This window comes from Peromyscus leucopus, chromosome 4, assembly GCF_004664715.2.
Source record: "Peromyscus leucopus breed LL Stock chromosome 4, UCI_PerLeu_2.1, whole genome shotgun sequence".
Taxonomy (NCBI): Eukaryota; Metazoa; Chordata; class Mammalia; order Rodentia; family Cricetidae; genus Peromyscus; species Peromyscus leucopus.
This window is the reverse complement of record NC_051066.1, coordinates 45,151,031-45,171,146: the sequence shown is the minus strand read 5'-3', so window position 1 is coordinate 45,171,146 and position 20,116 is coordinate 45,151,031. Positions and strand designations below refer to the sequence as shown.

General features: G+C 42.5%; 1 protein-coding gene across 3 annotated transcripts in view; it reads left to right on the top strand.

The window, feature by feature from the left end:
- Window positions 1–20,116, top strand: part of Stk39 (serine/threonine kinase 39) — a 273,209-nt gene that overhangs the window by 54,322 nt on the left and 198,771 nt on the right. For all 3 annotated transcript variants that reach the window (XM_037204849.1, XM_028882013.2, XM_037204850.1), the window contains one exon: window positions 11,757–11,869. In XM_037204849.1, coding sequence (XP_037060744.1) covers window positions 11,757–11,869 — 113 coding nt within the window. The remainder of the gene's footprint in view (window positions 1–11,756; window positions 11,870–20,116) is intronic.

The following is a 20,116-nucleotide window of genomic DNA, read 5'->3' as shown; positions in this document are numbered from 1 at the left end:
GCTCTTGGTTGGAACTTTGGGGAGAAACTCAGCCTGGCAAGGGAGACCAGATAAGCAGTAGTTCGGTCCTGAAGACTGAACTCTGATGCTGAGGTAAGGAAGGCAGTGTTCGAATGAATGGACTTCTCTTAAACAAAACAAAACAAAACTAAAAAAAAAAAACCCAGCTCTGTCCTTGAGCTGGGGAAATTGTTTAGTTACTTGCTGCTTCATAAATACAGTAGCTAGGGATGTTTAGTTACCTGAGCATTGGATACATTTTATCTTGAGCAATGAATCTTTTCTCCACAAAGAAAGTTTTCTGTGTAACAGTTACTGTGTGGTTGTAATGCTTGTATTCAGAGCCATCCACCAGCCATGGGATTCACAGCGGGGCCATTAAAAGGAAATGCACAGGAACCGGGCCTCAGCGGGATCAGGAGTGATTCTGTAGAGGTGTCAAATCGGCACATTCTCCGGATGTAGTGCTGTGAGCCCTTTCCTCGCAGCGTCCTGTCCATTCCTTGGTTAGGACTCAGGGTGTCTGCAGTCAGGCTGCTTTGAATCAGTGTTGCCTTGGGCAAGTTACTGCTGTGGCTGGACCCGATTCCTCATTTATAAAAGCAAAAGACAGTAGTTACCTTCCTCTCTGCAAGGTTCTCAGTACTAACTGCTGTTATACATTCAAGGGTAATGTAAAAATTTGGGTCTGACACATACTCGTTAAACAGTGTACAGACTGTCGCTCTTACTGTGATTATCCTAGACACTTGGATGGAGGTTGTGGGCACACCAATGACCTTTAAAAGAAGGCCTCCAAAGTTGAAATTCATGCTCAGCCTATAGGTTCTAATGTAATCAGTTGGGAGAAAAGATCTCCACACCCCATTATCCATCATCTGCTTTTGAGACCCCGAATTCCCAGCATAGTGTCCAGAGTGATGGTTTCTTCCTTTTAATACAAAGCCAGTATGTGTGGAAGTAGGAACTCTTTGTGTTCACACACTCCCCATTTCAGATGGCTTAAGGTTGGAGCAGTACGACAAACTAGAGGCCACTGCCATGCTGTGCCTGTTCAAAGTGGGACACTTGTGCCTTTTGGCTTTTGCCAGTGGGTGTATCTGTTTATCTGTGCGAATGGTAATGGACATTCCTTTGTGGAATGTTGGCTTCCATTTGGCTGATTTAATCGGTAGAACAAGTGGGTTTTGCTGGGAGGAGCTACTGCCCCCTCAGAGCAGAACAGGAAAGTTTTCAGTCTTGCCAGAGGTGGGTGAGGACTTCAGTATGACCCTTGGCTGAGTGTAAAAATCAGACTTTTCTCTGTAGACTGTTTCTCTGTGGAATGTGCGCATCCTATGGTTCAGGACCTGATAAAGTATGTCCTGAGACAGGGATGGAGGGTTGTCGCGGCCCTCTGCCTGGCACCAGGTTCCCCTGTTAGAAGTTTTCCATAGAAGGCTCTTGTTTATACTAATCTGACACATTTTGTGTGGTCCTGTCCATGTCCCCCACCCCCACCCCCCATACTGCATCTGTCCTTAAAGTGTGAGATTCCCAGCCTATTCTGACAGCACCTGGCTCCTCAGGGTAAGCTGTGCCGTGGCTCCTGACTCCAGAACTGAATGAGGTGTCCTGCAAACGAGAAGTGCTTTGGGACGGGTGGCTTCCAAGACCTGGTGCTCAGAGTTCCCTGCTGCACCCTGGCAACTACTGGTTTGCACAAGGAACAGTGCAGAGGGGGGTGGGGGGTCAGCATGGGGATTGGGAGCTCTTACTCTTGGCGGCACCTCCTCTTTGTGTGGACCCAGAATGGAACACACTTCTCCCTCCCTGGTCCACCAATGGCCTCCCCAGGGGCGGGATGATACTTGTCAGAGCCTTCTGTTTTCCAAGCAGTGGCTGAAGGACCACAAGCATGTAAGTGCCAGGATGAAGGGTGTGGGGCATCTCTGGGAGCCTGGAGGAAGTGACTGGCTCTGCTTGAGGTTCTTCCAGAAGGCTTCAGCTCAAGTGCTTCGTCGTCAGTGCCTGGAGTATATTGTTGCCCCCTTTTTTCCTTCATAACAAAACGGTGCTGTTTGCCAGTGAAGAGCTTGTGTGTTTTTACTGCAAGAGGTAATCTCAACATTGAAGTAAAGTTCTAGCAAACAGTTTTATCTTTGAGGGGCTAGACGTACTTGAGTGCTTCAGACTTTCTACGTTCTGGTGCTGGTGCGCTGAAGCCTCCCTCACACATGCTATGGCATGCGCTACCACTGAGTGGTCAGTGCATTTTTAATTGGCAAGTAATCATATTCACAGAGGTGTGTGTCTTCCATATATTATTTAAGAAAAAAAAAAAAAAAGAACCTGCTACTAATCACATTGAGTTGGGTGCAGTTTAGCAGCATCATAATACATATCTAGCATTCTGAATGCTTTAATTCATGCTTATTATTTACCTAGATGTCCCCAAAATAATGTTCATTATTGATGACTGTCAAACTGTTACCCGGTTTTCTTTGTGACAGACTTCCCAGTCCGTGTCCCTCCTGCAGGAGATTTGAACATAGTTCTCCCTTGCTGCTCTTCACTTGTTGGGTTAGTGTAGTTTGAAACCGAAGGTAAGCTTGATTACATTCTTTCTAGCTTGATTCCATAGCCCCGTTTCCTGGTATCTCACTTCAGATCAGAACCTGGGGCTGCTTTTTGTTTTTCCGTGGCATTAATTAGGTGGTTTTCTGATGAGTTCCATACAGGGGCCACCTTGCTTGTTGAGGACTGTGACCTCTAAATGCCTTGCCAAGCTGGCTCGCTCAGGAAGGTCAGAGGTGAAACTTAAGGATGTTTTGCCGTCTCTGTGTCTCTGTCTGTCTCTCTGCCTGTCTGCCTGCCTCGATCTCTCTCTCCCCGCCCCCCACCTTAATCCTTTTCATTAGTTTGGCAAAGGCAGAAGGGCATATAGCTTAGCTGTGACACGTACAAGGTCACCATGTCTGTGGCTGTGTTGGAAAATGTGGCTTTGCTGTGTTGGATTCCGTGTAGCCTCCTGGTATTGTCCATTCGTGTAGACAGAGCGCCCGTACAATCTCTTTTGTACATTAATGCATATAGCAGCTGACATTTGCAGTGTGATAAATTTTATTGGTGCGTATTATTTGCACGTAGTACTGGGGTTTATAAGGGTATTTTCATGTCCGTATATAATATATTTTGAGCATGTTTCCTCCTATACACCTCAGCATCCTTTGTCTTCCTGACCCTCTTCCCATTCATTCATTTTCCTAGTCAGTTTTGCTTCTACTTTCATGTCATACATAGATGTGATTCTACATATGTAACATGTGGCATGTCATACAGTTCACACATGAGATATATTATTTTACTTTCATGTCATTTATATACGATTTTTATGTGACTATATAAATTCAGGATCCATGAGTCATAAATAATATGCCATGTTTGTCTGAGATTGACTTAGTTCCCTTAATCTCAGAGTCTTCATTTCCATCTGTTTTGTTGCAAAGAATATGATTCTGTTAATTACGACTTACCATGAAGTCTCAGATGAGCATATTTTACGTTATGTCCAGTTTGGTTTCATGCCCCAAGGTCCTGCTTTCTTGCTTTCTTTTTTTTAATCTGTGCTATTAGCTAGATGGTTTTTGGTGAGTTGAGCTATTGTGAACAGTGCTTCAATAAACACCAATGTGCAAGTATCTCTGTGATAGGCTGACTCAGAGTTCTTGGGCAAATGCCCAGGAGTGGTATAGATGGGTGATATGATAGATCTATTTTTAGTGTTTTGAGGAACCTCCATGCTGATTTCCATAGTCCCTGGACTTAGAGTGTCTTTCATTAAATCAAACCGAGGCCATATGGGAATATGAAGTAAGAGAGAAAATAAGTCACAGCTATCTCACTTGCATTCCTCTTCTGTTTCCTCAGTGGCTTCTGTTCTATAATGGCTCTCCCTGACTGCTGCGAAGCTTAAGCCCATGTTCAGCATGCTTAGTTTCTTGCCTAGCTTATTTTTTTCTTCTTCTACCACTCTCTGATTAAGCTGCTTTCTGATTAGGGTGTACTTCTTTATGTGGACTGATCAGAGGGTTTCTATTCTGGATGCTGATAGGGTGAGTCCCACTGGCTAGTGGTCTTCCGCCGATATTTATTGTAACAATAAAGTTAGTAAGGTTTGGTTCTTGTCTTGCAGCATTTACTCTTTGTCTTCTTTATGGACTGCCATCCTGACTAGGGTGAGTCTGGTTGGTTGAGCAATTTGTTCTCAACACAATACCGGTTGGTTGGACATATTTTCACATGTTGATTGGCCAATTGTCCGCCATCTTATGTGTTTATCTGTATTTGTGTGTGCTCGTGTGTTAAGGCCAGAGAACGTGAGATGTCTTCTTCAGTTGCTGTCCACCTTCCTTTTTGAGACTGAGCGTCTGGCAAACCTAGAGTTTATTGATGTAGCTAGATTTGCTGGACAGCCGGAACAAGGGATCCTCGTGTCTCTTCCTTCCTAGGAATTATAGGCTGGGATTATAGGCTCGTGTGATTGGCTTTCTTTACATAAGTGCTGGGGATCCAAACTGGGGTCCACATTCTTGTGCAGCAAGTACTTTACCAACTGGACCATCACCATCATACTTCAACATTAGCCGGCATGTTGGTAGGTTCGCTTGGTTTTGGGTTACTTAGTTGTTTTAAGTGTGTTGTGTATTCTAGATACTTATCCCTGGTCACACCTGAATTTAGCAAAGATTGTCACCTGTTTCGTAGGATGCTCCTTCACTTGGTTGTTGCCTTTGCTGTGCAGAAGCACTGACTCATGACGTCTAGTTTGTCGCTGTTGCTTCCTGAGCAAATAGAGTTCTTTCCAGACAGCCCCAAGCTGCACCTGGAGGTGTTTTCTCTACTTTTTTTCTCTTAACAGTTTCAGCATTTCAGGTATTCCATTACGGTCTTTGATCCATCTGAAGTTGGTATTTGTAACAGGGTGCGAGATAGGGATCAAGTTTCACTCTCTTACATGTGAATATTTAATTTCCCAGCACCATTAAACCAGTTATGTGATTAATTTTCATCTAGGCAGATGACAGCTTTATGTGCATGACCTAATAGATGTTTTAAAATTTGGACCATCAGGTAAGAATGGGTACTGCTGGGAAACCAAATACCAGTCTTATTTTTAAGCAAAATGTGGCCCGAGGGAAGCTTCTGCTTGACTCAATGTTTGTATGTTGAAAACAGCAACAACAAACGCACCACCAACCTTAACCATTTGGGAGATCTCACACAAATCTGGCTTTACAGCTTTTCTCCAAGTCCAGACAAGGTTTCCAGGCTAAGTGGCTGTACCTCTGTAAATCTCACGTGTATCCATTCACCAACACCTCCCCTGGTCAGTTTCTGGCCCTCCTGTGACTGGTTGGCTTTGTGGGCTGTAAGGTTGGATATAAATAGAACCGAGTAAGCTGGGGAAAGAGGGCTGGAAGAAAGCGTGTGAGCCAAGGCCATTTGTTTTGTGTACAATACACCACATGCCAACACTTCTATAAAGAAAACCTGATATGGCTCTGGACTGTACTCACTGGCAGAGTGGGTATATGGCTGATGAACATAATTAAGGAGCCTTTCTGTGTGCTGGGAAAGGCCCTAGCCCTTATTAAGTTTGGCTTGGTGATCCTCATCTAAGTACGGGGTGATGATAGACTTCTTTCCAGTGGCCACCGTGAATGTCAGAGGTGAATGCCATGCCCAGACCCAGCTGTACAACTTAGGGGGAAGTTGTTACTGGGAAATCAACTATATCCTGACTTTAACATAAACCAACTTCGTAGTGGATTAAGTGTGCGTGCATATGTGTGTGTGTGTGTGTGTGTGTGTGTGTGTGTGTGTGTGTGTAACATTCTAGGTGTTACTGGTTATTAGAGGGAAAGATACTGCTTATTATAAGAGAATGTTCTTTTAGCACAAGAGCTGAATAAATTAGGGTACATCAATGCCATGGAATATTATACATTATTAAAATGACAAGTTGATGGGATGCCATGTGACCTGGACAGACTTCCTTAAAGAGCAATGCTAGCTGTACTTGCTGGCTTTGTGTGCCAACTTGATACAAGCTAGAGTCATCAGAGAAGAAAGAGCCCCAGGTGAGGCAATGCCTCCATAAGATCCAGCTGTAAGGCATTTTTTCATTTAGTGATCAATGGGGGAGGGACCAGCCCATGGTGGGTGGTGCCATTCATGGGCTGGTGGTCCTGGGTCCTATAAGAAAGCAGACTGAGACATTCATGAGGAGCAAGCCAGTAAGTAGCATCCTTCCATGGTTTCTGCATCAGCTCCTGCCTCCAGGATCCTGTCCTGTTTGTGTTCCTGTCCCGACTTCCTTCAGTGATGAACAACAATGTAGAAGTATAAGCCAAATAAACCCTTTCCTCCCCTGGTATTTTATCACAGCAACAGAAACCCTAACTCAGACACTAGCTAAAATTTAATTAGGGCTTATGGTATACTGGACACAACTCCAAGGGTTTCTCATGAATTAATTTGCTAGATCCTGACAACCCCCTTTAAGCTGGGTATTCTTACCACCATCTAATAGATAAGAAACCGAGGCATGGAGAAGTTAAATAATTCATCCAAGGATAAACAGTTTATATGATGTAGCTTTAGGGTGTGAACCTATGTAATCAATGGTCAGAGATGGTTTAATGTTATGTCTTAGATACTAAAGTTGACTACATCAGTCTTACTATAGAATACTAATTCATCAATCACTGCTGCCTAATTCTCTGAGTGATCTTTTGTATTTTAGGTTCTCCTGAAGAAGTATTTATCCTTTGGCTTCCAACTGTAGAGCTCTTTTTCTTCCCTTCAAACCAACAGAACCTTCCCGATGCTAACTAAGCACTGGTTCTGACCCAGAAGAGCTTTGGCCTGAGTCCCCTAGGTGCTATACACATCCAGCCTGTCAGTCAAGTTGGCCTTCTTCATGGTTTGCAGGGAGCATCGAGTCCCAGCAGGAGTGTCTTATATATTTACTGGGTTGCTGTTTTCCGGGAATGGGAAACATGTTATGCTATTGAGCCATGCAAGTAGATTTTTATTAGTCCATTAAGGAAGTTAAAGTTTAGACATTAGGTCTAAAGTCACAGAGGGAATCCATACCTTTGATGAGCAGAATCTTCATTGTGGTAACTTGAATGAGAATGGCCCCATAGACTCATATTTGAATGCTTGGTTCTCAGTTAATGGAACTGTTTGGGAAGGATTAGGTGTGGCCTTGTTGGAGTAGGTGTGCCCTTGTTGGAGGAGGTGTGTCGCTAAGGTGAGCTTTGAATTGTAAGCAAGCCTCCAGTTGAATGTTTTCTTTATAAGAATTGCCTTAGTCATGCGTCTTTCACAGCAATAGCACAATGACTAAGACAGTCATCCAACCTTGTTTTTCAAGCTCTTGCTAACCTAAGATGTGCAAGGTACAGTGATTTACCAAAGGCCCTTCAGGTGATTCTTGCCTCTGGTTACTGACTTAATTAGGTCAGAACTTGTAATTAGCAAGGCATTCACCACAGGTGTCAGTGGGAGCGTGGCTAAGAATAGACACTGAATGGCTTTGTGTCAGTCTTCTGGGGCTGCTATAACAAAATATCATAGTTCAAGTGGACTGAACCACAGACTTAAATTTACTTCCATAGTTCTGGAGTCTGGGCCGTGTAGTTCAAGGTGCTGGCCAACTTGTTTTCTGTGAGTCCATCTTCCGGTATGCAGACCCAGTACCTTTTCTCTGGGTGGGAAGAGAGGAAAGTGAATTCTTCCTTGTCACTTATGATACTAATATGATACGGATGAACCTTTGATTTCTATGCCATCCCACAAAACTCCTTTTTCTAAGTTTATTGTGGGTTGGGGCTTTTTTTTTTTTTTTTTTTAAACCATATGTATTTTTAGTCTGTAGCAAAAGCTCAGGCCACTGTAGCTGCCTAGCCTGGTCTTTATTCTTCACAGGAAATGATCGTGTAGAAGGCTTTATTCCACTTGCATCAGGAGCAGTCACCTTTGGACTTTCATCTTCTAGTGAATTGCCTGCCACATGGTAGGGCTTTAGCTATTTGCTGATGAATTAACATCAGTGATGACTTCTTGTTGCCTTTTTGTGCCTGAAGTTTTCTTGTGGCTGTTAAGTCCATGCTTTCAAGTTAGGTAGCCAGGGAGTAGTGTTTCAAGGGGTTGTTACTGCATTAGATCCTGTGAGCAGTGGTTTATATAAGGGGAATGGTTCTAAGTTAAGTATGAAGGAATAAGGTGCTGGGGGGCTGTGTGATGGGAGGGGAAGGGGAAGTCACAGGAGACACACACTAAGACATTGGCTTGTGGTTAAAGTTAAAATTTGCATCTCCATTTCTAATTTTCACAACAGAAAAGCATGATACTATTATGTCTCTCAGTTTCTCTTAAGTTGTTTCGGAATAAGACATTTTTGTAGCAGCACTACATGCAAGGAGGAATTTGTTACATGGGTCACAGAATTAAGAACTTTGAACTTTCTCTTTAGACATTTCTGGCAACACTGATAGGATCTCTTTCTCTCTCTTTCTCTCTTACTCTTCCTTCCTTCCTTCCTTCCTTCCTTCCTTCCTTCCTTCCTTCCTTCTTTCTTTCTTCTTTTAATAAAAGAAACACTGAAGTCTGTGTTAGTTTATTTCAAACTTATTGAAATCCAAAGTTACGAAACTAAATGACATATCCAGAAAGTATTTCTTTTGGTAACTCCAAGTGTGAAGGCAGCTGTGCAGTTTCCTGGTGCTTACCTCAGTTCAAGCAACAGTCCAAACGAGGAAATGAGACTACACCCCCACCAAAGACAGACCTGCACCCTGGTAATGAGCTGAAGGAAACTGTCACAGTCTGTGATCGCCGTGATTTCTATCTAAAACTTAGAAGCTGTTCTTTGCCTGGCATTACCAAAGAAATGAATTGACACAGATTGACTTAAAACTGCCTGAAAAGACGGAGGAGATCATTTTTTTAGTTTGACATAGGGACCATCACCCTATAGAATGTTTTAATTCACTTTGCACGGGAGTCTGGAATTAAATGAGAAATATTCAAGGCTTCCCAGTCCCAAGGATGATAGTTATTAGGAATGCACCATGGAATGTTAGGGAGTCGTATTTCAACATTAAGCAGAGGCTCTGTTGAACATTTCTTGCTTCCATCTTACTTCACATTGCTAATACTTGTTTATTTCCTGGATTTCTAAGCCTACATTTTAAGGCTTCCTTTTAATCTGTTCAGCAAAGTACATAAAGATCCTTAAAGCAAAACTGCCTTATTGTTTCCAAATGGCCCTTTGAAAAATTTGAAAGTCACCTCTTCCTTTAGTGTCAAAGCATGGATTTCCTTTTGGGACTCTTCACTCTAGTACAGCAGGCTTCCAAGTTTCAATCACGACTCACAGTAGAACATGCTTTGAACCAAAGCTGCACAAAGCTGTTCTTCACCCCTCCTTGGCAAGCTGCATTCTGAAGCTTCCTTCCAGAACCCACACCGAATTCATGACCAGTGTGTCCTGGCTGGCAGTTTGGAACAAAACACACACACACACACACACACACACACACACACACACAACTGGCATGCCTTGTTCTGAAGTTCCAAGACTATGTTTTTCAATTATTGCAGGAAGGAAAAAAAATGCCTTCTCTTCTGCCTCACTGTGAGGGGATAGACTTGGTCATTGGGATACCCTCTCCTTTTAACTTGGTTCTTGATGCCTTTCGTAGTTAAAGGTATCTTCTGGATTCAGAGTGAAAGCTCCTAGCATTCAGTAGATGATTATATCCGTTCTTGCTATCGCAGTGGGCTTCTGCCATCGAGCTTCATAGTTACTGTGTAGAGATGAAAGCCACGATTCTTTAGTTGGCTGTAATTCTAAGGCAGTAAAAGTCTCATAGAGCTGAAGACTTCTCACTTCTGCTTTTGAGAATTCTTATTTGTGACCACATTCTTGAATGTATTAGTGGAAGTCTGGCTTTGTATGTCAAGGGCAGATGGGAGGGTCTGATGTTATATCCACCTGTTCCGTCCTCTCTGAGAGCTAGCTTGCTTTCTGTTCTTCAGTTGCACTAATTAGAAGATACTCGGGACTGAGTATTAAGGGAAGAAGAGAGGGATAGGGAAACGGATGGTAAAGTGATATGGCACACTGCCAGCCACTAGTTAAAGTGTTTGTTGATTTCTCTGCTGGGTCCCAGGGCCACCTCTAACCAGCTACATAGCACTTTCTTTGTGGCTCCCTTCACTGACAGTCTCTTGTTCTGGGGACTGGAAGACACATTTCGCTATCAGCAGGACTCTTTGCGGTGTTTGAATTGATATCTGGAACATTCTGGATCTAACCCAAGTCTATGGTCTATGAGGCCAGCTTGGTGGGACGGAGGCTTACCGAGGCCCTGAGTTTGGGAGAGGAAGGCCGTGTGGCACAGCAGTACTCTTCCTGTTCCTGGAAGGGAGGCTCGCTGACACCTTTTTTCTAGGTTGGTTCTCTCTGGTTGAGCCATTGAGTACTGAAGAAATATTTTCCTGGCAAGGCCAAAGCAAGCGAGGAAGGGCAGGCTGTGCTCTGGCTTGTGGGAAGTAGACAAACAGCACAGATGTGGGCGTCTGGCACACTGACTCAGATCCCAGCCCAGGTACTTCCTTAGTAGCTATGTGACCTTGGGCAACGTTGCCAGGCTCCCATTTTCTCACATATAAAATGAGGCTGATAGAATAAAAAACGTTCAAGCTTTAATGGGAATTTTAGGGCTACAATGCTATTTGCCGAGGTGGTCAGCACATGGGGTTCACACAACTTGGTCTTCTGTGTGTGGAAGCCTTGAAGGGAGAGAACCAGGTGGGAACACTGAGCTGATCCTCCAGGTCCCTACCTGCCTAGGTCAGCAGTCCCCCGCTGATGTGGGCAGGGGTGCACACCACCACCTTTCCTACATCAGCACGTCCAGGTGAACGTTAAGAGTCAGTCACATCTGTCCCCTTTTGTACAGTCCCGGGCTCAGGCTGCGTTCTTTTATTGGACATCTAGGAGTAGGAGAGAACTTACGTGCTTGGGATGCCATTTTTTTTTTTGGTTTCATCCGTGGAATTAAGATGTCTTACTCTGGGGTCTTTGGCCCTGATGGAATAGAAATCTGATTAGAGGCTCTTGGTATTGTGCCATAAATCATTACCCCTCTACATTCTGTTCCTATAAAACACGGATAACAATGCGGCTCCATCTTTTAGGAGTTTGAGTGCATTAGCTAATGATCAAGAGACCTCAAACATACCAAATTTCCATGAGTGCCCAGAACTTTTGTAATGACACATTTGCATTATTTTGCTTGGCATCCCTAAGAGCTGCGTTTTAAACAAGAGAAACCTTGGGCGGATTTCTCTTTTCTTAATTGGAGAGCAAGAGCTGAACCCCTGGGAATGTTCAGGATGTTAACTCTCAGGAGCTTGGGGGAAGTCCTGAAGTAGCCCAGGAACAACTGGCTTGGGTTGCACAGACATGGAGGACGAGCGTGAGATAGAAGTGTAGTTGTGTCCTCAGAGAGACACCTGGAAACCTTTTTCCTCTAGGAAATCATTTTAGGACTGAAGGGCTTCTTCAAAGATGTCACTGGTAATATGTTGAATCCCTTCAGTCAGAGCCTTAAAAGAACAGACATTTTAGAAAAGAAGTGCACACGTGATGATAAACTGGTGCCATTTGTTAGCTGATGTGTTTTATTTTGTTTCAGGCAGTGGAGCGACAGCCGTGGTTCAGGCCGCCCTCTGCAAACCCAGGCAAGAACGTGTAGCCATAAAGCGGATCAACCTGGAAAAATGCCAGACGAGTATGGATGAGCTATTAGTGAGTATAAGGGGAGGGGATGCTTGCTGCTGGCTCTCCCTGGACAAGCAGGAAGACCTGGGCTTGTGGAGATGGGTGAGATGAGAGCCCAGTGTGTTGGTGGATAGGGTTTCTTGGGAATCTACCACAACCCTGAGTCTTTCTCTACCTCATGAATAAGTAGCTTTGATGTGCAGTATTCAGGCTGCACAGCCCCAGTGGTCTCAGCGTGACACTCCATTTTATACACATTCTATGTACAAAGGAGCACATTCCACATGCTGACTGAGGTCATGTGATTTCTGACCCCAGAGTTCAGATGTCTGCCTTCTTCTGGGCCTTATCTAAGAGTTCATGACACAGCAATGAATTCCTCCAGAAGTATTTTTTTTTTTTTTGGTCATTTCTGCTTTTATAAGTCACAAAATCATATACAACTTTAAGTTTTTGGTTTTCTTTTTTTTTTTTTTTGTAATGTACTATAGATTGCATTTGGCTGACAATACAAGTTTGTTACTTTTATGTGGTTCCCTTGTATCTCCATTTGAAATGAAGCACTTACATAAATAAATAAATAAATAAATAAATAAATAAATAAATAAATAAATAAATAAATAGCTGGAGCTTGTCTGTGTAGCTCTGACTACAGTAGCATTGGTTGGTTGAAGGAACATTTGCTTTGGGCTTAACTGACTCATTATTAAATGAACAGCTTAGCAAATGGTTATTAGTTACCCAGCAAACTGTGAAGGGTTTTAGAGTTTAATCTCATAAATATAGTTGTCTTTCTGTCTGCCAGTTTCATTTTTTTTTCCCTTTTGGCCATTTATTTCAGGATAAAACTGCAGTGGAGGAGTTAACTGATGGGTTATCCCGACACTAATCCCAGCACAAATATTAGTCCAGTAGCACCATACAAGCTACAAAGTATAATGACAGTTGGCTCCACATAAAGAAGCCTTTTGTTTTATTCTACACTGGGAATGGAATGCCATTAACAAGAGCTTTTTGTCTCTCCTCAGAATATAGCTTTTATTTCAGGCTTAATTACAGTACACTATAGTATAAATTAAGTTCAAGGGTAAAGCTGTACTTTTCCAGATCTGTTTGGCCTTCCATTTTTAATAAGTTACACAATGCATAGATCTCACTGGGATTGAAGCAAAGGACTGCCAGCCAAAGCCCAGATTAAAGCAAGGGCTTCTGCAATTAAATGCTAATTTTAAAAAATCATTCATTTATTTTTTTTCTTCCCTCTCAAAATTTCAGCTGTGCATGGCTTAATGGGCATCGCTGCTGCATAGGACTTATCTGTATCTGACGGTGTAGCGACCAGCACAATTGTGCCCTTTGTCGTTCACCAGCCCTCAAGGTCACCTTCCCTGAGTGGAAAAAGCACTGACTGAACCGTGGGGGAGAGTTGGGGCCCCTGCTTCAGCCACTAGCTTGTTTTTAACTTCAGTTGCATTGCCTAATAGCTTTGGGTCATTTTAAGAGAGAGCTGAACTGGAAGATCTTTAATGTCTCTTGGGAGTCTTCAAATTCTGTGGCTGTGCATGAGGGTGCATAATTTTGTTTTTGTTTTTGTTTTTTGTATTTCAGTGTGAACTGTACATTAACATTTGTGCACAGCCCAGCCACCTTTTCATTACCAGCCGGATATTCACATCGAGTGTACAGTCGGAGTGCCCTTGCACCGCAGTCTGGGAAGCAGCTTTTGGGCTGCACTGCTGCTGTGGTCTGGGCTCTTTCAAGCTCCTGGTTGCCCAGGGCTGTTGGTAGTTTTTTTTTTTTTTTTTTTTTTTTAATCACAGTTGACTAATAAGCCTGATGGCCCAGTTAGGGACAGATTGGAGACCAACAGACACTTCCTTACTCTAGTCTCTTTCTTCCATTTCCTAGGGCCAGCAAGCTTACCATCACAGGCTGTAGGCAACTTAGCTGTCTAGTTAAGGACTGGGCTCTTTATTCCTTTGTGCTTGGCTCCATCAGTCTGTCTGTTGGCAGGGGTCAGTTTATTTTTCTGACCCCGTTTCTCTCACTGTAGGGCCCACGCTGTATAGAATACATGCATACTTATTTATTATAAGTATAATAAAATACATGTAATAAATAAATAGAATAAAGTGATGGTGAAATTTCCAGTTTAAAGGATGCTCATTTAATAAATGCATTGCTTTGGTCTTTACATAACATTGAACCTTTGCTCTTTCAGTGCTTTGGTCTGGAGACGGTGGGGGGAAGGACGCTGGTCCTTCAGGATATACTATGATTGCTAATTTCTTGTCACACAAAAAATGATTAAGGATTTGGAGTCTAGCCTGCCCAAGGTCATTAATATAGCCTGCCCTTGCGGTCCAGATGATTGACACGGGAGCTTTGTGTGGAACAGAGCCACCGTGTCCTTTCGACTTCCAGTACTGCTGTTGCTTGCACTTTCATTATTCCCATGGTTTCACATTTTGGCAGTGTGTGGCCATCCGGTAGCCCAGTAATCCTTTAATTCCATGAGTGTGTATTATCTCCAGGTTGGGGCACTGCATCCTCTCACAGAGGGTGTCATGTGTTAACTGGAAACCATTGTTCTTAGAAGAAACAATGGCCACTGGGGTCTTTATCTTGTGAGAGCATTATGTCATAGAAGTCACAATTATCAACTATTTACTAGTTCTTGGAACATCTGCCTCCCTCAAGGAAGTTTTCACCCCCTGATGCCTACTCCCTGGTCTGTTCCCAAGCCTAAATTCTCTCCCGGGGTTCATGGCCCTTGTCCCATGGTAAGGGGAATCTACATGCAGAGCCATCTGTAATGCCACACAGCAGTTTTGGACAGTTGACCACACAGACTCACTGTCCCTTTGACTGTGGTCATGGCCTTGGCTCCAAGTGTTGCTGAAGAAGGAGACAAATTGTTAAAAGTGTTAATCACTGTGCCAGTTTCTCCAAGAATATAAATGTCAGATGAGCTCATTGGCACTGAATAACTGCTGATTTAAACTTATCTGTTGAAATGAATTCTGCTATAATTCTTCAAGGTTAAGCTGGTTGAAGATATAAAAATACATTTATCTCTTTATTGGATACTTACTTAAGCATCATTTCTGTAGTACCCTTAGTCTATGAGAAAGTTAAGTTGCAGATGTGTATATTGAATTTCAAGGCTAGTTGTTCCTGCAAAACTTGGTTTTATGCAATTCAACAGTAATTAGAGGCGAGCACTCCACAGTGAATGGTTTCATTCAAGTATTGGCTGACATTTTAGTACTCTAAACTTGTGCTCTCTGTATCCTTTTTGCATTTTTCTTGTCATTTTGGAGTTTACCTGTAACTGATAATAGCCTGTCAGGATGAAATGATTGTGGTGGGTAAGGTGTATGGCTGGTCTGCTCACCATGGTCTACTCACCCATTCCACAGTGATACTACTGTGAATGGAAATTTGAAGTAGCATATCACCTCTGGAAGATATTTTTAGTTTTGAAGCAGGAATTCATTCACTTCAGCCTTACCAGCTGCTTTAGAAGCTAGAGGTCCCTGTTCCGTGGGAAACCCTGGGCTAGCAAATTGGCCTCTTCATGTGGGGAGAGGAGAGGTGGGGTTGTTGAGCAGCGGCTGTCTTTCTTTCCCTCCATTGGTTTCCAGCCACTTGAGCAGATTGATAGACAGATTGCCGGCTCTCCAGTGGGAACTTGAGACTTGTTAAGGGAGTCTGACCAATTGTCCTGAGGACTGGTGAGCTCCCAGTGGAGAGGGCTGTGAGCTTCTTCCTCAGTTTTTGGTCAGCCGCAAAGGGTAGGCACACTATCCCAGGGCACTTTTGACTTTTCTTAAAACCTGTTATGTAAGTGAAGAATTAATCATCTTTTTTTAAAGGCACTTGTCTTTTCAGACCTTCATCAGATGATAAAATTAATTCCATAAACATACCATTCATTTTTATTTACCTTATAATTCGACTCTGTCCCAGCCATCAGAATGCTGCCCTTTACATTATCTGCAGGTTGCTGAACAATTTTGACTCATCTGCTAATTTGGCTGTTTTGTTTTTGGTTTTGTTAGAATGTTGTTTTGTTTTGTTTTGACAGGATCTCACCATGAAGCCCATATTTGCCCTACACTTGACTTCTCCTGCCTCAGCTTCCTACATGATAGGATTATAGATGTGTTGCCCAGCATCTTCTTGAACCCTAGGCTTTAACCATACACTCACCTCTTACCTTTTTTTTTAAACTTGAGTTCCTACGTTTTTAGTCTGTCTTTGGTTGAGTTATGGGCAACTCAGCTTCATCTTCTCATCCATCCGTGAACAGCAATGCCATTGAATATGCAGTTTAATCATTAGGCTGTGCATTGTAGGAGAGACCCTCACCCAGGAGATGAAGCACTTGCCTCTTTAAGAGAGCAAGGCAGTGGGAGCAGGAGAGAAAAGAAAAGAAAGAAGAAAGGGAAAAAATAATTGAGGGATTACATTATGAAATCATGTAATGGGTTTTGCTTGTGATGGAGGACAGATGTGAACAAAGTCATTTGAAAGGAAACAATGACAATACAAAGTGATGGCTGCTGAAACTGTGGTGAGGAAAAAAGGTCCCAGAGCCATTGGACTTGCCTACTTCCCACTTACCCCCAGATGCTGCTACCTGGGGTAGGGTGAACTCACTTTCACCCTAGGCCTCCATCTCCTTCGAAGAGAATCACACCAGATGGCAGAAATTATGGTTCTTTTAAAAGCTTAGTTCTTTAAAAACATACCCTTCGAAGATTCACTTAAACAAGAATACAGATTCCTAGCAAGTCACGCTTACATTGAATGCAGTTATTGTGCTGTGCCAATGAAAGTCTATTGTCCAGTCCTCGACTGGGGCATGCAGTGCGCCCTCTTCTTCCCTAGGTATGGAATGACAGTCTTTCAGTCTCTTAAGTTGCCTTCGATTGTCAGAGTTCTGGCTTTTGCCCTTCCATCATCCTTGGAAAGGCAGTTTGCTCCGTCTCAGACGAGATTCATCGATTAATCATGACTTTTTCCCCCTCCTCAGCAAAAAGACATTTGCTTTCTGCTGCTGGGCGATTGTTTCTCCTTTCTCTGCATCTTCTGTTTCCTCTCTCCCTTCCCCCCTCTTGTCTTCTCTCCCCCTCCTTAGCATCATAAACTAGCTTTGAATTATAGAGTGTTTTGAAGAAACAAAAGCTTTGGAAAAATCCCTGCTTTAATGATCATTTTGAGAGGAATAATTACTCTCTAACCAAGATGAGATGCAGGTTTCCCCATCTCTTTATTGCAGTGACATTATCTGAGGCGCTTTGAGCAGAAGTGCCCCCTTTGTTTAAGGCTTAAAGAAAACAAACAAGCAGTGCCTCCCCCAACCAAAACAAACCTTGCCTGTGCTGTATTAGCAGAGCTGATCCTTTTGCAAGTCTTGTTTGTTTTTTATTGTGGGAAGATCTTTCCGCTTAGAAAGCTTTTCCTCCTTTGTGAGTTGGCCTCTCAACAGTACAGGTTACGGGTGTGTTTTCTCTGTTCCATCTACGGAAGTAGTTTTTAAATCTGTTTGTATGTATTGATTTTGTAATTAGTAAATTGTCTATCCATACTAAACTGCCTGTCCATACTCTAGTTCATCCTTCCTCAGTTGTGGGACAGATTACATGTTCATTGTCGTCTTTCACGCTACGTCATAGTAAAAAAAAACGCAAGCCCACTTGCCTGCATGCAGCACCATTCGAACATTTTAGGTCTCAACCTCAAGTTTTCGGCTTTCTTGCTGTTCAGCTTTGTAATTATTTTCATGTGTTTTAGTGGTTGTGTGTTTTTTCAAGTACCGTCCCATTGGAGGCAGGATTCGAAATGGAATTTGGGAAGAGGCTGTTTTGAAAATGTGAACACATTTTAAAGAAACCAGAAAATAATTACTTATATGCAAAGCAAGTTCATTTATGTAGTTCTGGACTTCCATTATTAGCTTATAAATAAGTATAATTAGGCTGGAAAATTAGTTTTCAGTTTTAGAATATCATTTTAAAAATTATGTCATAGTTTCTTCAGATACTAATTAAATAATACTAATTGAATTTAAATTTAAATGTATTTAAATATAGTTGTTAGAAAAGTTTGCCAAGATGACTAAATCTGATTTTTTCAAAAAGTGAATAAAAAAGGACACTGCAAAAGAGAATTCTTCGGGTTTCTGTTTGTCAGCAGCGGAGACCAGCCTAGTGTGTGTTCATACACAGGAGGAGCAGACCTTCCTAGTGTGTGTTCATATGCACAGGAGGAGCAGGTCTACCTAGTGTGTGTTCATATACACAGGAGGAGCAGATCTACCTAGTGTGTGTTCATATACACAGGAGGGGCAGATCTACCTAGTGTGTGCTCATACGCAGGAAGAAGTGTGGAAGGCACTTCAGATTGAATGCACCTTTAGTCATATGTCTCTTTTTTCTGATTCTGAGGACTGAAGTTGGGATCTCACACATGCTGGACAAGTACCCTAAGCCACACTCTGTGTCTCATTGTGTTGTACCTCCTATCCTCTTTCTCCAGCTCTGCACAATGTTTGGGTTGAGGCAAATGCTTTTGCCCTTTCTTGCTACCTCTTTTCTATTTTCGTTTGGGTTTTCCACAGGGAATAAAGCCGTGCCTGCAAACTGAGCACTGTGAAGTGTGCAGGAAAAGTGTGCAGAAGGCTGGGAACAAGTCTCTCCCTGGGGCACCAGGGTTCTTCCTGGCAGAACTCCATTGGGGCCCTGTACTCAGGCATGGGACAGGATGCTCATCAGAAGTCAGGTTTCACCTCACATTCCTGATCATTTGGTGCTCACAGGAAAGCCTGTAACAGTGCAGCTGCCTTTTGGTTCCCAGGAATTTGACAAGCCAGTGACCAAAGAAATTCCCCATTTCTGTTCATCCACTCGACGTTTTTGAATATTCCCAACCACAGACAGTTGTGGATAGCTGAGCCTTATTCTGGTTCCAGGGTGATAAACCTTAGCGCTTTGTGTGTGTGTGTGTGTGTGTGTGTGTGTGTGTGTGTGTGTGTGTGTGATTTATACATATTATATATATTACGAACAGTTTTGTGTCTCCACAGCCCTGTGACGTACATCCTTTTCTGTCAGTGAGCAGATACTCCCCTCTACTCCTGAGGGATTTTTCAACCTCTGACTGCCCTGATACTTCACATTGTGACAACGGCTTCACTTTTAAAGCTTCCCAACATGGATTTAAGCTGTCACAGAATTCGTCCTTTGCTTATGGAAGTTTTCTGTTTCTTTCTGTTTTCAGATTACCTAGAACTTTCCCACTTGTAATCTTGCTGTCAGTTAGAATGTACTTCCATAAACTTAGATACCAAACCACAGGAAAATAGTCACGGCGGTAAATGCCAGAGCACATTTTTTTCATTTCTAACATTGTAAGATAGGATATTTGACTCATTCCTTGAATTGAGTTTTCTCTGTTGATACCTTTCCCCTAAGAGATGCAAGGGTTTGCCTCATAATAATAATAATAATAATAATAATAATAATAATAATTTTCATAATTAAAAAGATTGATGGGACTTTTTGTAATTGAGAGTAACAGCCAGAAAAATACATTGCCCTTGTAAAAGCTTTGTTAATCTTCTGATTTTTGGCAAACATTAAAAATTGCTTGCTTATTATTATTTACCTCATTTGAAATTAATTAATTAGTTTGTTCTTGAGATAGAGTCACATGTTTGCCCAGGCTGGCCTAAAATTCTGTATGTAGCAATGTTAAACTGATCCTTCTGTGTCCAGTCAATAGATGAAACATGTACCGCCATGTTCAGTTTTATATGGTGCTGGGGATGGGAACTGAGGCTTCCTGCTTTGTACGTAGGCACTCTACCAGTTGAGCTACATCCCCGGACCTTCTTACTGATTTTGGACCCTGCTGTTTATGGTACATGGCTAGTTATGAGTAGTTTTTAAGTCACCCTTCCTGATGATCAGTTACTGTGGAAATACCAACTGCAGACTCACCTTCTGAAGTGTTTTTATTAACTTGGTTATCCCCATATCATTTGAGGGATTATTGAAACACTTGGAGAACATCACATACATTTCAAAGATATATATTTGCTGTCACTTCCATTTGGATGATATTATAAATGTCATACACTTTACATTTTTCCTAATTCTTCTATTTTCAAATTCTTTTTTTTTTTTTTTTTTTTTTTTTTTGGTTTTTCGAGACAGGGTTTCTCTGTGTAGCTTTGCGCCTTTCCTGGAACTCGCTTTGGAGACC